This window comes from Rhinoderma darwinii, chromosome 4 (assembly GCF_050947455.1).
Source record: "Rhinoderma darwinii isolate aRhiDar2 chromosome 4, aRhiDar2.hap1, whole genome shotgun sequence".
Taxonomy (NCBI): Eukaryota; Metazoa; Chordata; class Amphibia; order Anura; family Rhinodermatidae; genus Rhinoderma; species Rhinoderma darwinii.
Genome location: NC_134690.1, coordinates 33,217,647 through 33,231,655, shown reverse-complemented (window position 1 = coordinate 33,231,655; position 14,009 = coordinate 33,217,647). Strand labels below are relative to the sequence as shown.

Below are 14,009 nucleotides of genomic sequence, written 5' to 3'. Positions count from 1 at the left end.
ACATTAATCCTTTAAAGGCGCCACATCCTCCTCTGATTCAGTCTTAACCTCTTTTGAACTGTTCCGTGTTGTCCTAAAGAAACGTTTACCTAGACTGGAATGGAAACTTTTACTTTTAGGATAACATCTGGGAGCTGTAAATTGGGATTTCTCAAATTGGGACCCATTGAGAGTCCTTTCTTCTCACTTAGGTATAGTAGAGCTGGAGACATCCTAGGAGTGCGGCAGCAAATGTGGCTAGAACGTGCAACATAGAGCGATTCTTCCTCTGAAGGACCAAACACATCCCCGCGTTATTCAGACAGCGCATGGATTTCAATGCGCGCCATGTAAAGTATTTTTACTCATTAGCAACCATGGACACTGGCCAATCGTTCTGCCAGCAATAAAAACAACTGCTGGCGGGTCCCACTGCTGGCATCAGCACATTATTGGGGGGGGACCAAGAACATCAACAAAGGTTTTCGAACCCCTTTAAATAAATGTCTTGAAGAGAGACCCAGGACTAGTGTTTATTATGGGAACAGTAGGGCTCAAGGAAAAGGGCACTCCCACCAATCTTCAGTCACTATTTTAATCCTCTGCTAACATGAATTTTGTATGAAAAAGGAAACCGCTTTAAAGGGCCTACTTGTTAGAAGGGTCTCTTGACAATAAACTGATCACAAAGTCCCCCTGCTTTGATCCCCAGTGATCAGCTGTTATCTGCGGGGAACCATGGCATTAAAGAGGCTTTGTCACCACATTATAAGTGCCCTATATTCTATGATTCTGTGATCTCGCTATAAAAGACAGCAAGCGGGGTCTCGAGTAAGTGACACACATTAACGTTACCGAAGTGTCGGGAGTGTTTAACCCCTTAGTGTCTAAGCCTGTTTTGGCCTTGTGGACACAGCCGATTTTTGCAAATCTGTATCACTTTATGTGGTAATAACTCCAGAATGCTTTTGCCTATCCAAGCGATTCTGAGATTGTTTTCTCGTGACATGTTGTACTTTATGATACTGAAAAAATGTCGTCGTTAAATTCAATATTTATTTGTAAGAAACGCCAAGATTTAGAGAAAATGAGCAAAAATTTGCATTTTTCAAAATTTTTATGTATTTACTTGTAAAACAGATAGTAATACCACACAAAATAGTTACTAGTTAACATTTCCCATATGTCTACTTTATGTTTGCGTCGTTTTTTTGAACATTCTTTTATTTTTCTAGGACGTTACAAGGCTTAGAACTTTAGCAGCAATTTCTCAAATTTTCAAGAAAATTTCAAAAGCCTATTTTTTCAGGGACCAGTTCAGTTCTGAAATGGCTTTGAGGGCCTTATATATTAGAAAGTCCCCATAAATCACCCCATTTTGAAAACTGCACCCATCAAAGTATTCAAAATAGCATTCAGAAAGTGTTTTAACCCTTTAGGCGTTTCACAGGAATTAAGGCAAAGTAGAGCTGAAATTTACAAATTTCATTTTTTTTCTTCAAAAATTCATTTGTAATACATCAATATTTATTGCCCAGATTCTGCAGTTTTTAGAAATATCCCACATGTGGCCCTAGTGTGATAATGGACTGAAACACCGGCCTCACAAGCAAAGGAGCACCTAGTGGATTTTGGGGCCTCCTTTTTTTTAGAATATATTTTAGGCACCATGTCCGGTTTGAATAGGTCTTGTGGTGCCAAAACAGTGGAAACCGCCCAAAAGTGACCCCATTTTGGAAACTATACCCCTCAAGGAATTTATCTATGTGTATAGTTAGCATTTTGAACCCACAGTTTTTTTGCTAAATTTATTTGAATTAGCATGTGAAGATGAAAATCTACTTTTTTGGTGAAAAAACGTAGAAATGTAAAATTTTTACAAGGAATAAAGTAGAAAAAACACCCCAACATATGTAAAGCAATTTCTTCCGATTATAGCAATACCCCATATGTGGTAATAAACTGCTGTTTGGACCCACAGCAGGGATCAGAAGAGAAGGAGCACCATTTGGATTTCTGATTTTGCTGGAATAGTTCTCAGTGCCGTGTCACGTTTGCAATGCACTGGAGGGATGAAAACCGTGGAAACCCCCCAATAGTGACCCCATTTTGGAAGCTACACCCCTCAAGGAATTTTTCTAGGGATAAAGTTAGCATTTTGACCCCACAGTTGTTTTGCTGAATTCATTGGAATTAGTCTGTAAAGGTAAAAATCTACTTTTTTTCTGTAAGAACTTAGACATTTTTAATTTTTACAAGGAATAAAGGAGAAAATGCACCCCAACATTTGTAAAACAATTTCTCCTGATTACGTAAATACCCCATATGTGGTAATAAACTGCTGTTTGGACCCACGCCGGGGCTTAGAAGGGAAGGAGCTCTTGGAGCTCAAATTTAGCTGGAATAGTTTTTGGGTGTCATGTCGAATTTGCAAAGCCCCTGAGAGACCGAAACAGTGCAAGCCCCCCAAAAGTAACCCCATTTGGGAAACTACACCACTTAAGGAATCTATCTAGGGGTATAGTGAGAATTTAGGCCCCACACATCTTTTGCAGGATTTATTAGAATTAGGGCGTGAAAATTAATATCAACATTATTTCCACTAAAATGTTGCATTTTTTCAATTTCACAAAGGAGAAAATGCACCCCAACGTTTGTAAAGCAATTTCTCCCGAGTACGGAAATACCTCACATGTGGTCATAAATGTTTTTTTATTAGAAATTAACCCTTTCAGAACTGATCCATGTTTTGCTTTTTTCTTTTTCGTTTTTTCTTTCCGCTTTCCGAGAGCCACAACTTTTTTATTTTTTCGTCAATAGAGCGGTGTGGGGGCTTATTTTTTGCGGGACGAGCTGTAGTTTTTATTGGTACCATTTTTGGTACATAAGACTTTGAGCACTTTTTATTACATTTTTTGGTAGAGCCAGGGTGACCAAAAAAACTGCGATTTTGCCGTTTAAAATTCTTTATTTTTCACGGCGTTCACCGTGCGAGTTCAATAATGGTATATTGTAATAGCTTGGACTTTTACGGACGCGGCGATACCAATTTTGTGTATTTTTTTACATTACTTTAGAGAAAAAATGTGAAAAGGGTTTCTTTTTGGACTTTAAATATTTATTTAATTTTTTCCACTAATAATAACTATTTACTTTTGTTTTTACATATTTTATTAGTCCCCCTGGGAGACTTGAACCAGCGATCGTTAGATCACTGGTAGAATTCACTGCAATACTAATGTATTGCAGTATATTGTGATTTTTACAGGCTCCTGTAGCGTGTTCGCCGTTTCTGTCCGTTAGTCCCGGGTATCAGCTGTAATACACAGCTGACACCCGCAGGGTATGGCGCGGGCTCAGCGCGTGAGACGCTCCATATTTCACCCCCCACACCACGACATGCTATTAAGTCATGGTGCGCGATGGGTTTAATGCGCAGCCGATGGTGGAAAGTGAAAATTAAAATTTTCCAATGATGTGCCATTTTAGTGCACTATATGTTGTTTTGTTGTGCCCAGTTTGTGCCACAAATACCACATAAAATATTAACATTGTTCTCCCGGGTATGGCGATGCCATATCGGTGGACATAAACGGCTGTTTGGGCACGCTGCAGGGCTCAGAAGGGAGGGACGCCATTTGTCTTTTGGAGCGCATATTTTGCTTGGTAGTTGTTCTGTTTGGCGTTTTGCTGGTATTTCAGTTTATAATGTGGGGGTATATGTAATCTGTGCGGGGTATATCAGGGCATATTAAGAGGGTATAATAATTGGGTAAATAAATAATAATCCACAGATATGTGGCCGGTGTCGCACTGATAAATGGCGCACGATCTTATCCACTTTTGGAACGCTCTGTATATTTTTGCATCGCCATAATCTGGGAGCCGGAACGTTTTTTATTTTTTCACCACCGGAGCTGCGTGAGGGCTTATTTGTTACGGGACAATCTGTACTTTTCATTGGTACCATTTTGGGGTACATGCGATTTTGTTGATCACTGTTTATTCAATTTTTCGGCAAGCCAGGTGACCAAAAACAAGCAATTCTGATAATGATTTTTATTTATTTTTGACGGCGTTTACCCTGGGCTATAAATGACCATTATACTTTATTCTGCGGGTCGGCACGATTACAGCGATACCAGATGTATATAATTTGTTTATGTTTTGCAGCGTCTGCGCAATAAAATCACTTATTTAGAAAATAAGTTATTTTCTGTGTCACCATATTCTGAGAGCCGTAACTTTTTTATTTTTCAGTCAAAAAAGCTGTGTAAGGGCTTGTTTTTTGCGGGACGGGTTGTAGTTTGTATCGGTACTATTTTGGCGTACATGCGACTTTTTGATCACTTTTTATTACATATTTTGTGAGGGGTGGTGACCAAAAAAATAGCGATTCTGGCATTGTTTTTCGTTTATTTTTTTTGCAGTGTTCACCGTGCGGGAAATATAATATTATAGTTTTATAGTTGGGGTCGTTACGAACGCGGTGATACCAAATATGTGTACTTTTTTTCCTATAATAAAAGACTTATTATAGGAAAAAAAGCAGTTCTTGTTTATATCACTTATAACTTTTATTTTTACACTTTTTTGAAAACATTTTTATTCTTTTTATTACTTTTTTCACTTGTCCCACTAGGGGACACTTAGACTTGCAGCTCTGATCGCTGCTGGAATACATTACACTACACACGTAGTGTAATGTACTCTAACTGTCATTGTGACGTAACAGTCACACTGACAGGAAGCCTAGAAGGACCAGCAGAGGCTGGTCCTCATAGGTTTATGTACATAGCAGCCCGGAAGCCATTGTCTGGCGTCCGGTTGCCATCGCCAGCCCCCGTGATTTCACATGGGGGCTGCCGATCGGTGCTAAACACCTTAATTGTGGCGTTCAAAATCGAGCGCCGCAATTAAGGGGTTAACTGCCGATATCACCGGTCCTGCATCGTGTCGGACACATCGGCACCAGAGGCTACAGTTGATTCTGCAGCAGCATCAGCATTTGCAGGTAAGTAGCTACATCGATTTACGTGCAAACGCCGATGCTGCTGCAGAATCATCTGTAGCCTCTGGTGCCGATGTGTCCTCGCTCGTCTGACACGATGCAGGACCTGTGAGTGACGTCACAGCGTGATCTCTCGAGAACACGGCTGTGTCTGCACTGCCAGAAGCTGGGCGTTCTGAAGAGAAGTGGATGATACTTCTCTTCACAGCGCCCAGCTAGTAAAAGTAGTAAAAACGCCCCGATGTACGCACATAATACACGCCCAGTTGGACTTTTACTTTTCAACACGCCCACTTGGACTTTTGCAAGCCTCATTTGCATAACTACAAAAATGGCCATAACTTGGCCAAAAATGCTCGTTTTTTAAAAATAAAAACGTTACTGTAATCTACATTGCAGCGCCGATCTGCTGCAATAGCAGATAGGGGTTGCAAAATCTGGTGACAGAGCCTCTTTAACATTGGACCACCTCTAAAAACTCAGAATTCCCTAATAGGTCGTATGAAAGCAGACAATCTATATATTTGTAGTGGTCAGAGCTTTTTTTTCTGATGCAGAGCTCCAAATCCACAGCATAGATCTACCAGATAACATTCTGGCTGCCTGCAGCTACCACATGAGGGAGCTTCACCTGCATACAACTTATACATTGTACTCCATAGTAAAGAACATATGCAGTAACTCCTGGGCGCCCCTAGTGGAGACAGCAGGCATAACTGTGCAGAGGATTTGGAGCTCTGTGTCAGAAAAATGTTGTAAAGATAAATTAGGAGATAAGTCAGCACAGAATTTTGTACCTAAAAGCAATAATGCGTTAAAAGGTTGAGATTCACTATATGTTCTGGACAGTGCTTAATTCTCTGTAATAAAACAAGTGATATACCTGCCATATGATGGTAACGTATGGAGCGTCTAGAGAGGATGGATAGGACAAATAAGACTTCCTTCCGTTTTGCGCCAGGTCTGTTAGATCTGATAGGCGTTGTTGCAGATTGGACATGTTGCAGCAAAGTCGCTCCAGATTGCGAGACACATGTAGAATATCATGGTCAGGGACTGTGGTGGTGTTCTTTGTTACATTGTTGCATGCCCGGGATTGCAATTGTGGAGATGTTGGCCTGCTGGAAGGCTTCCGATGAGTCTCTAAACCAAGTATTACAGACCTATTTTTCGGCTCACTGTCTAAGTGATGTAAAGTAATTGTAGTTTTTTTGTCCTCAAAATCGCTGGCACTGGACGTTGGGCTTTGATCACAGTTGTAGCTTCGAATCTCCTCTATAAGTTGCTTTTTACTTATAGACGGACGTCCTGACGAACTTCCCGGGATCAAAAGGTCCCGAAAAGCAGTAGGCTGCTCATCTTTGTATAAACAGTCCACATACTTCTTCCTTCCATGTAATAAAGCGGAGGAGTCAAAGCTGGAGTGTGCGCTTGGAATTTCCGAATCTTCATCGAACATTACCTCTTTCACCATCAAACGGATGATATATTTATCGGAGCTGGAAGAAGGAAGGAATGCTGGGTCACACGTTTTCTGCCTACCAACCAACACCAACAACATCTTATCTGTCAGGAAGTACAAGCCTTTGGGCCGCTCATTCTTCTCCAGTTGGATTTGTTGGATGTTCGGCATGTTTGTTGAAGTCAATGAATATACTAGAACATGGCTACATGTGTTTGAAGCAACAGCTACAATATGTGCGGCAGGATCAAATGCCAAGATGTCCGGGACTAGAATCCCAGGGATGCTGACTTTACGGGTGGAAGTCACTTTCTTCTCAAAGTTGACTAGGATAAGATGTGAGGAGTCTTGTCCACTCCCAGTTATGAAGTCCTTGCGTTTGAAGTTAAGAAGTGGACTCAAGTCAGATTTGGAGTGGTTGATCAAGATATGGGTGAGGTCGAGAGTCCCAGGTGAAGTAAGCGGGGAATCTGTGGACAGAGAAGTCCCAGAATCAGTTGATTTCCGCCCAACGTCTAAAGAGAATTCTTCATCCATGAGCAGCAAGGCTGGTTGGGCAGAGAGAGTTATTTCAGAGGTTACGGGCACATCGAATGCAATGCCAGCATTTAATGCACATAACCTGTCTAGGGGTAGCTCTGTAGCAACAGCCACCTGAGAGTCAACTGTGGATTCAATTGCACAAATGTAGCCGCCGACATCGAATATAGGGCAAAAAGTACAGGGATTTAGCATTTTGTGCTTCCCATCCCAAATATAGGAGTAAAGCGAGCTACTTATGGCGACGACTAAGCGGCTCCCATCTTTAGTCCAGCACGCACAATGGACAACCCCTGTGCTTTTAATGTCCGCCTTAACGCTAGAACTGTCTGAACGTACAGAATACAAGACCGACACATCCCGTTTTGTTAAAATAACCAAGACGTCTTTGCTTGGATGCCACACGCAGCCCTGCGGGAGAACAGGTAGGGGATCACCGACTTCACAGGTCTGAGAAACAACCAACTTGTTCTTCTCTGAAGTATTGTAATACAGCTGCCAGACGGTGACGTGCTTCTTGTGTTGGACAGCCAGCAGAGCGGGTATGTCATTGGCATGAGCTGGTCCCCAGTAGAGGCCGTGAACATGTTCAAATTGCCCAATTACTACCGAATTGCCAAACTTGGGGTCTTCATTGTGAAGGTGCAAGGCGGTTAGAATAACCTGTTTGCCGTCTGTCCAGGCTAAGCCATGCACTGGATGTATTGCTTGGTACAAGGCATTGAGGCCACTTCTCAGAAGTTTACCCTTTCCTAACTCCATCTTTTTTCATGTAGAACATCTGTGGATGGAAATAAGAAGAGATATTAGGGAACATGTGAAGTACACAGAGGTATGTGACATCCGCTGCAGATATAATGAATGAGCCACCCTGGTGGATAAATGATGCTTCTTCAGTCGAATACTAAGTTCTACACCGATTAAACCTCTAGTAATATTTTTACAATAAATTGTACTAATTAGCAAAAAAATGTTTTCTTATAGTCTGGAGTCAAGAGCCCAGCAGCGCCAGACACCGTTTCCTTAACTTGACCGTTTCCTTAACTCCTGCCCGCTGCAGACAGCTTTTGTTTCTTAATTTTTTTCCCCCTCGCCTTCCTAGAGCCATAACCTTTTTATTTCTCCTTCAAAATAGCCGTATGCGATCTTGTTTTTTTGCAGGAGGAGTTGAAGTTTTTAATAGAACCATTTTATGTACTGTAAAAACTTTAAAAAAAACTTATTTGTGGGGTGAAAAAAAATAAAAAAATTTAAAAAAATAATTTCTCCATTGTTTTTTTTATTTTGTTTTTATGGCGTTCACTATGCGTTAAAAATGACATGTTAATATTATTCTGCGAGTCAGTATAATTGCGGTGATACTAAATGTATAATTTTTTTAGGTTTTAATACTTTTACAGAATAAAAACAAGTTTTATTGTAATAGTTCAGATGGTTACAGATGCAGCAATGTATATGTAAATATATTTATTTTTTCCTTAAAAACTCTTAACTACTTTTTCAATTTTCTTGCGGTCCCACTAGGGGACTTGAACATGAGATCGTAAGATCGCGTGAACAATGCACTGCAGTTGCAAGGAAAAGTAAGTGAACCTTTTGGAATTTCTGGACTTCTGCACGGATTACTTATAAAGTGTGGTCTGATTGTGTTTGTCTATAATTGTGACTTCGATGACTAAACTAATAATACACAAGTTGTACGTTCAAGTCTCCTATTGAGCACACGGAGTAAACATCCACAGTGCAGGAAGAAGATAATAAGTGAACCTCTGTGTTAGTGACTTCTCACCGGGAGCTAACTGAGAAAAGGTGTTTCAATTAAGGAGATGAGATTGGAAGTGTGGGTTTCACAGGTACTTTGTCCATTAAATAAAGGAACACAAAGCCTGGTTACTGACAAATCTGCTCTTTTCAAAAAAGATTGGTAAGTGTCAACTATACCTCGAGGCAAACAACTTTCAGAAGATCTCCGAAGACGTCTTATAGAGACGCATGAAGCTGTAAAAGTATTGCTAAAAAAAAAAAAAAAAGGGTGTACATCAATACATGGTTAGACACACTGTCTAGAGATCGAGAAAATTCAGGACTGCTGCTACTCTCCCTAGGAGTGGGTGTCCTGTTAAAATCACAACAGGCAATTCTGAAAGAGGTGAGAAAGAACCTAAGGGTATGTACACACGCTAGCAGGCTTTTACGTCTGAAATGACAGACAGTTTTCAGGAGAAAACAGCTGCCTCGTTTCAGTCGTAAATGCTCCTCCTCGCATTTTGCGAGGCTTCTCTGACAGCCGTAAATTTTGAGCTGTGCTTCATTGAGTTCAATGAAGAACAGCTCAAATTACGTCTGAAAGAAGTGTCCCGCATATAATGTATAGAAGTGTCCCGCATATAATGTATAGAAGTGTCCCGCATATAATGTATAGAAGTGTCCTGCATATAATGTATATAAGTGTCCCGCATATAATGTATATAAGTGTCCCGCATATAATGTATATAAGTGTCCTGCATATAATGTATAGAAGTGTCCCGCATATAATGTATATAAGTGTCCCGCATATAATGTATATAAGTGTCCCGCATATAATGTATAGAAGTGTCCTGCATATAATGTATATAAGTGTCCCGCATATAATGTATATAAGTGTCCTGCATATAATGTATATAAGTGTCCCGCATATAATGTATATAAGTGTCCTGCATATAATGTATATAAGTGTCCCGCATATAATGTATAGAAGTGTCCCGCATATAATGTATAGAAGTGTCCCGCATATAATGTATATAAGTGTCCCGCATATAATGTATAGAAGTGTCCTGCATATAATGTATATAAGTGTCCCGCATATAATGTATATAAGTGTCCCGCATATTACATAGTTACATAGTTACATAGTTAGTACGGCTGAAAAAAGACACATGTCCATCAAGTTCAACCAAGGGAAGGGAAAAGGGAAGGAAAAATTTCTACACATAGGAGCTAATATTTTTTTGTTCTAGGAAATTATCTAACCCTTTTTTAAAGCCATCTACTGTCCCTGCTGTGACCAGCTCCTGCGGTAGGCTATTCCATAAATTCACAGTTCTCACTGTAAAGAAGCCTTGTCGCCTCTGCAGCTTGAACCTTTTTTTCTCCAGACGGAGGGAGTGCCCCCTTGTTTTTTGAGGGGGTTTTACAAGGAACAGGATTTCACCATATTTTTTGTATGTGCCATTAATATATTTATACAAGTTAATCATGTCCCCCCTTAGTCGTCTTTTTTCAAGGCTAAATAGGTTTAATTCTTTCAATCTTTCCTCATAACTTAAATTCTCCATGCCCCTTATTAGCTTCGTTGCTCTTCTTTGTATTTTTTCCAACTCCAGGGCATCCTTTCTATGAACTGGAGCCCAGAACTGAACTGCATATTCTAGATGAGGCCTCACTAATGCTTTGTAAAGTGGCATTATTACATCCCTGTCCCGCGAGTCCATGCCTCTTTTAATACACGACAATATCCTGCTGGCCTTTGAAGCAGCTGATTGACACTGCATGCTGTTATTGAGTTTATGATTTACAAGTACACCCAGATCCTTCTCAACAAGTGAATCCGCCAGTGTAGCGCCCCCTAGGACATATGATGCATGCAGGTTGTTGGTACCAAGATGCATAACTTTACATTTATCTACATTAAACTTCATTTGCCAAGTGGACGCCCAAACACTTAGTTTGTTTAAATCTGCCTGTAATTCATGAACATCTTCCATAGTCTGAACTATATTACATAGCTTGGTGTCATCTGCAAAAATAGAAATAGTGCTATTAATCCCTTCCTCTATATCATTAATAAATAAGTTGAATAATAGTGGTCCCAGCACTGAACCCTGGGGTACACCACTTATAACCGGGGACCATTCAGAGAAGGAATCATTGACCACAACCCTCTGGATACGGTCCTTGAGCCAATTCTCAATCCAATTACAAACTATATTTTCTAAACCTATAGTCCTTAATTTACCCATTAGGCGTCTATGGGGGACAGTGTCAAATGCCTTTGCAAAGTCCAAAAACACTAAATCCACAGCGGCCCCTCTGTCTAGACTTCTGCTCACCTCTTCATAAAAACAGATTAGGTTAGTTTGACAACTTCTGTCCTTAGTAAAACCGTGCTGGCTGTCACTTATAATGCTATTTATTGTCACATAATCCTGTATATAGTCCCTCAATAGCCCCTCAAACATTTTCCCCACGATGGATGTTAAGCTTACTGGTCTATAATTACCCGGGGAAGACCTAGAGCCCTTTTTGAAAATAGGCACCACATTTGCCCTGCGCCAGTCCCTTGGCACTATACCAGTCACTAGAGATTCTCTGAATATTATGAAAAGGGGGACAGAAATAACTGAACTAAGCTCTTTAAGAATTCTAGGGTGTAGCCCATCTGGTCCCGGAGCCTTGTGCACATTTATTTTATTTAATTTAGCTTGGACCATCTCTACATTCATCCAATTCAGTATATCAACTGATATATTAACAGCACTGGCACCGGCTACATCAGCTGCTCTTTCTTCTGTTGTATATACAGAGCTAAAGAACCCATTTAGTAACTCTGCCTTCTCTTGATCCCCTGTGATCAACTCCCCATTACCATTATCTAGGGGTCCTACATGTTCAGACCTGGGCTTTTTTGCATTTATATGCTTGAAGAATTTTTTAGGATTTGTTTTACTATCCTTGGCCACCTGCCTTTCATTTTGTATTTTTGCTAATTTTATTACATTTTTACAGATTTTATTAAGCTCTTTATATTTTACAAAGGCTACAGCTGTACCCTCAGATTTGTATTTTTTAAATGCCCTTTTTTTGTCATGTATTGCCCCTTTCACAGAAGGTGTAAGCCATGTGGGGTTTAATTTGAGTCGTTTATACTTATTACCTGTAGGAATAAATTTTGCACTATAATAACTCAAAGTAGATTTGAAAATCTCCCATTTATCATTTGTTCCATTATTTGACATTAGTTCTTCCCAGTCTATATCCTGAATTGCAGCCCTCATCCTGGGGAAATTGGCTTTCTTAAAATTAAATGTTTTTGCCCTCCCAGCCTGCGTTTGTTTTTTACAGTATAGGTAAAATGTAACTATATTATGATCACTGTTACCGAGGTTTTCACGAACATTGACATTCCCAACAAGATCTGCATTATTAGAAATGACCAGATCCAACAGAGCTTCACCTCTAGTCGGGTCTTCCACAAACTGGCCCATAAAATTTTCCTGCAATAAGTTGAGGAAATGTCTCCCCTTTGCAGTTGAAGCCGAACCATGACACCAATTAATATCCCGGAAATTAAAATCTCCCATTATCACTACAGTACCCGCCTGTGCAGCCCGCTCCATCTGTTTATATATCTGACCTTCCATCTCCTCAGTTATATTGGGGGGTCTATAGATTACACCAAAAGTAATTTTTTCAGTGTTTACCTCCCTTTCTAGTTCCACCCACAAGGTTTCAACCTCCTCACAGTCTTGACCCACTATTGTCTCTTTCACACTCGCCTTCATATCACTTCTCACATACAGACATACACCACCACCTTTCCTATTTGTCCTGTCTTTACGAAAAAGTGTAAAACCCTGTAGATTTACAGCCCAGTCATGTGAAGAGTCCAGCCATGTTTCAGCAACACCAACTATATCTATATTTTCTTCCAGTATCAAGGCCTCCAGCTCCCCCATTTTGCTTGCTAGACTTCTGGCATTTGTGAACATACACTTTAACTTGCCTGTCAGTTTTTCACTTTTATTATCAGAAATGTGATTTGACATTAATGTATATAAGTGTCCTGCATATAATGTATATAAGTGTCCCGCATATAATGTATATAAGTGTCCTGCATATAATGTATATAAGTGTCCTGCATATAATGTATAGAAGTGTCCCGCATATAATGTATATAAGTGTCCCGCATATAATGTATAGAAGTGTCCCGCATATAATGTATAGAAGTGTCCCGCATATAATGTATAGAAGTGTCCCGCATATAATGTATATAAGTGTCCCGCATATAATGGATATAAGTGTCCCGCATATAATGTATATAAGTGTCCCGCATATAATGTATACAAGTGTCCCGCATATAATGTATATAAGTGTCCCGCATATAATGTATATAAGTGTCCTGCATATAATGTATATAAGTGTCCTGCATATAATGTATATAAGTGTCCCGCATATAATGTATATAAGTGTCCCGCATATAATGTATATAAGTGTCCCGCATATAATGTATATAAGTGTCCCGCATATCATGTATATAAGTGTCCCGCATATAATGTATATAAGTGTCCCGCATATAATGTATATAAGTGTCCCGCATATAATGTATATAAGTGTCCCGCATATAATGTATATAAGTGTCCTGCATATAATGTATATAAGTGTCCCGCATATAATGTATAGAAGTGTCCCGCATATAATGTATATAAGTGTCCCGCATATAATGTATATAAGTGTCCCGCATATAATGTATATAAGTGTCCTGCACTTCTTTTGACGAGGCTGTATTTTTACAGGTCGTCGGCACAGTACGTAGGCAAACCCATTCAAATGAATGGGCAGATGTTTGCCGACGTATTGTAGCCCTATTTTCAGACGTAAAACGAGGCATAATACGCCTCGTTTACGTCTGAAAATAGGCCGTGTGAACCCAGCCTAAGGGTAATGGCAAAAGACTTACTGGAGACCCTACAAGCTGCAAAACCCCATGTCGTGTATTCACTATTAGAAAAACACTGAACAAGAATGATGTTCATGGAATAGAGCTGGGCGATTAATCGAAAAATAATCAAAATTCAGCACAATTAATCGACGTCATCTTGCAAATTTAGGTTTTATAAATTATTTTTACCTGATTTAAACTGAATCTGCATCTTCAAGATGCAGATACAGTTGAATCAAATGGTAGAGCAGGGGACTGTGAGGTCGCTGCTCTACTATTCACTATGTATCGTCGGACGTGAGGCAGTGACGTCATCGTGC

General features: G+C 39.9%; 1 protein-coding gene across 3 annotated transcripts in view; it reads right to left on the bottom strand.

Annotated features, from left to right (window-relative positions):
* The window catches only part of LOC142759117 (WD repeat and coiled-coil-containing protein-like), a 39,145-nt gene that overhangs the window by 6,754 nt on the left and 18,382 nt on the right, over nucleotides 1-14,009 (bottom strand). For 2 of the 3 annotated variants that reach the window (XM_075860991.1, XM_075860993.1), the window contains exon 2: nucleotides 5,874-7,773. In XM_075860991.1, coding sequence (XP_075717106.1) covers nucleotides 5,874-7,754 — 1,881 coding nt within the window. In that variant the 5' untranslated portion in view covers nucleotides 7,755-7,773. Of the gene's footprint in view, nucleotides 1-5,873; nucleotides 7,774-8,933; nucleotides 9,005-14,009 lie in introns of all 3 variants that reach the window. The other variant, XM_075860992.1, reaches the window with a different exon arrangement.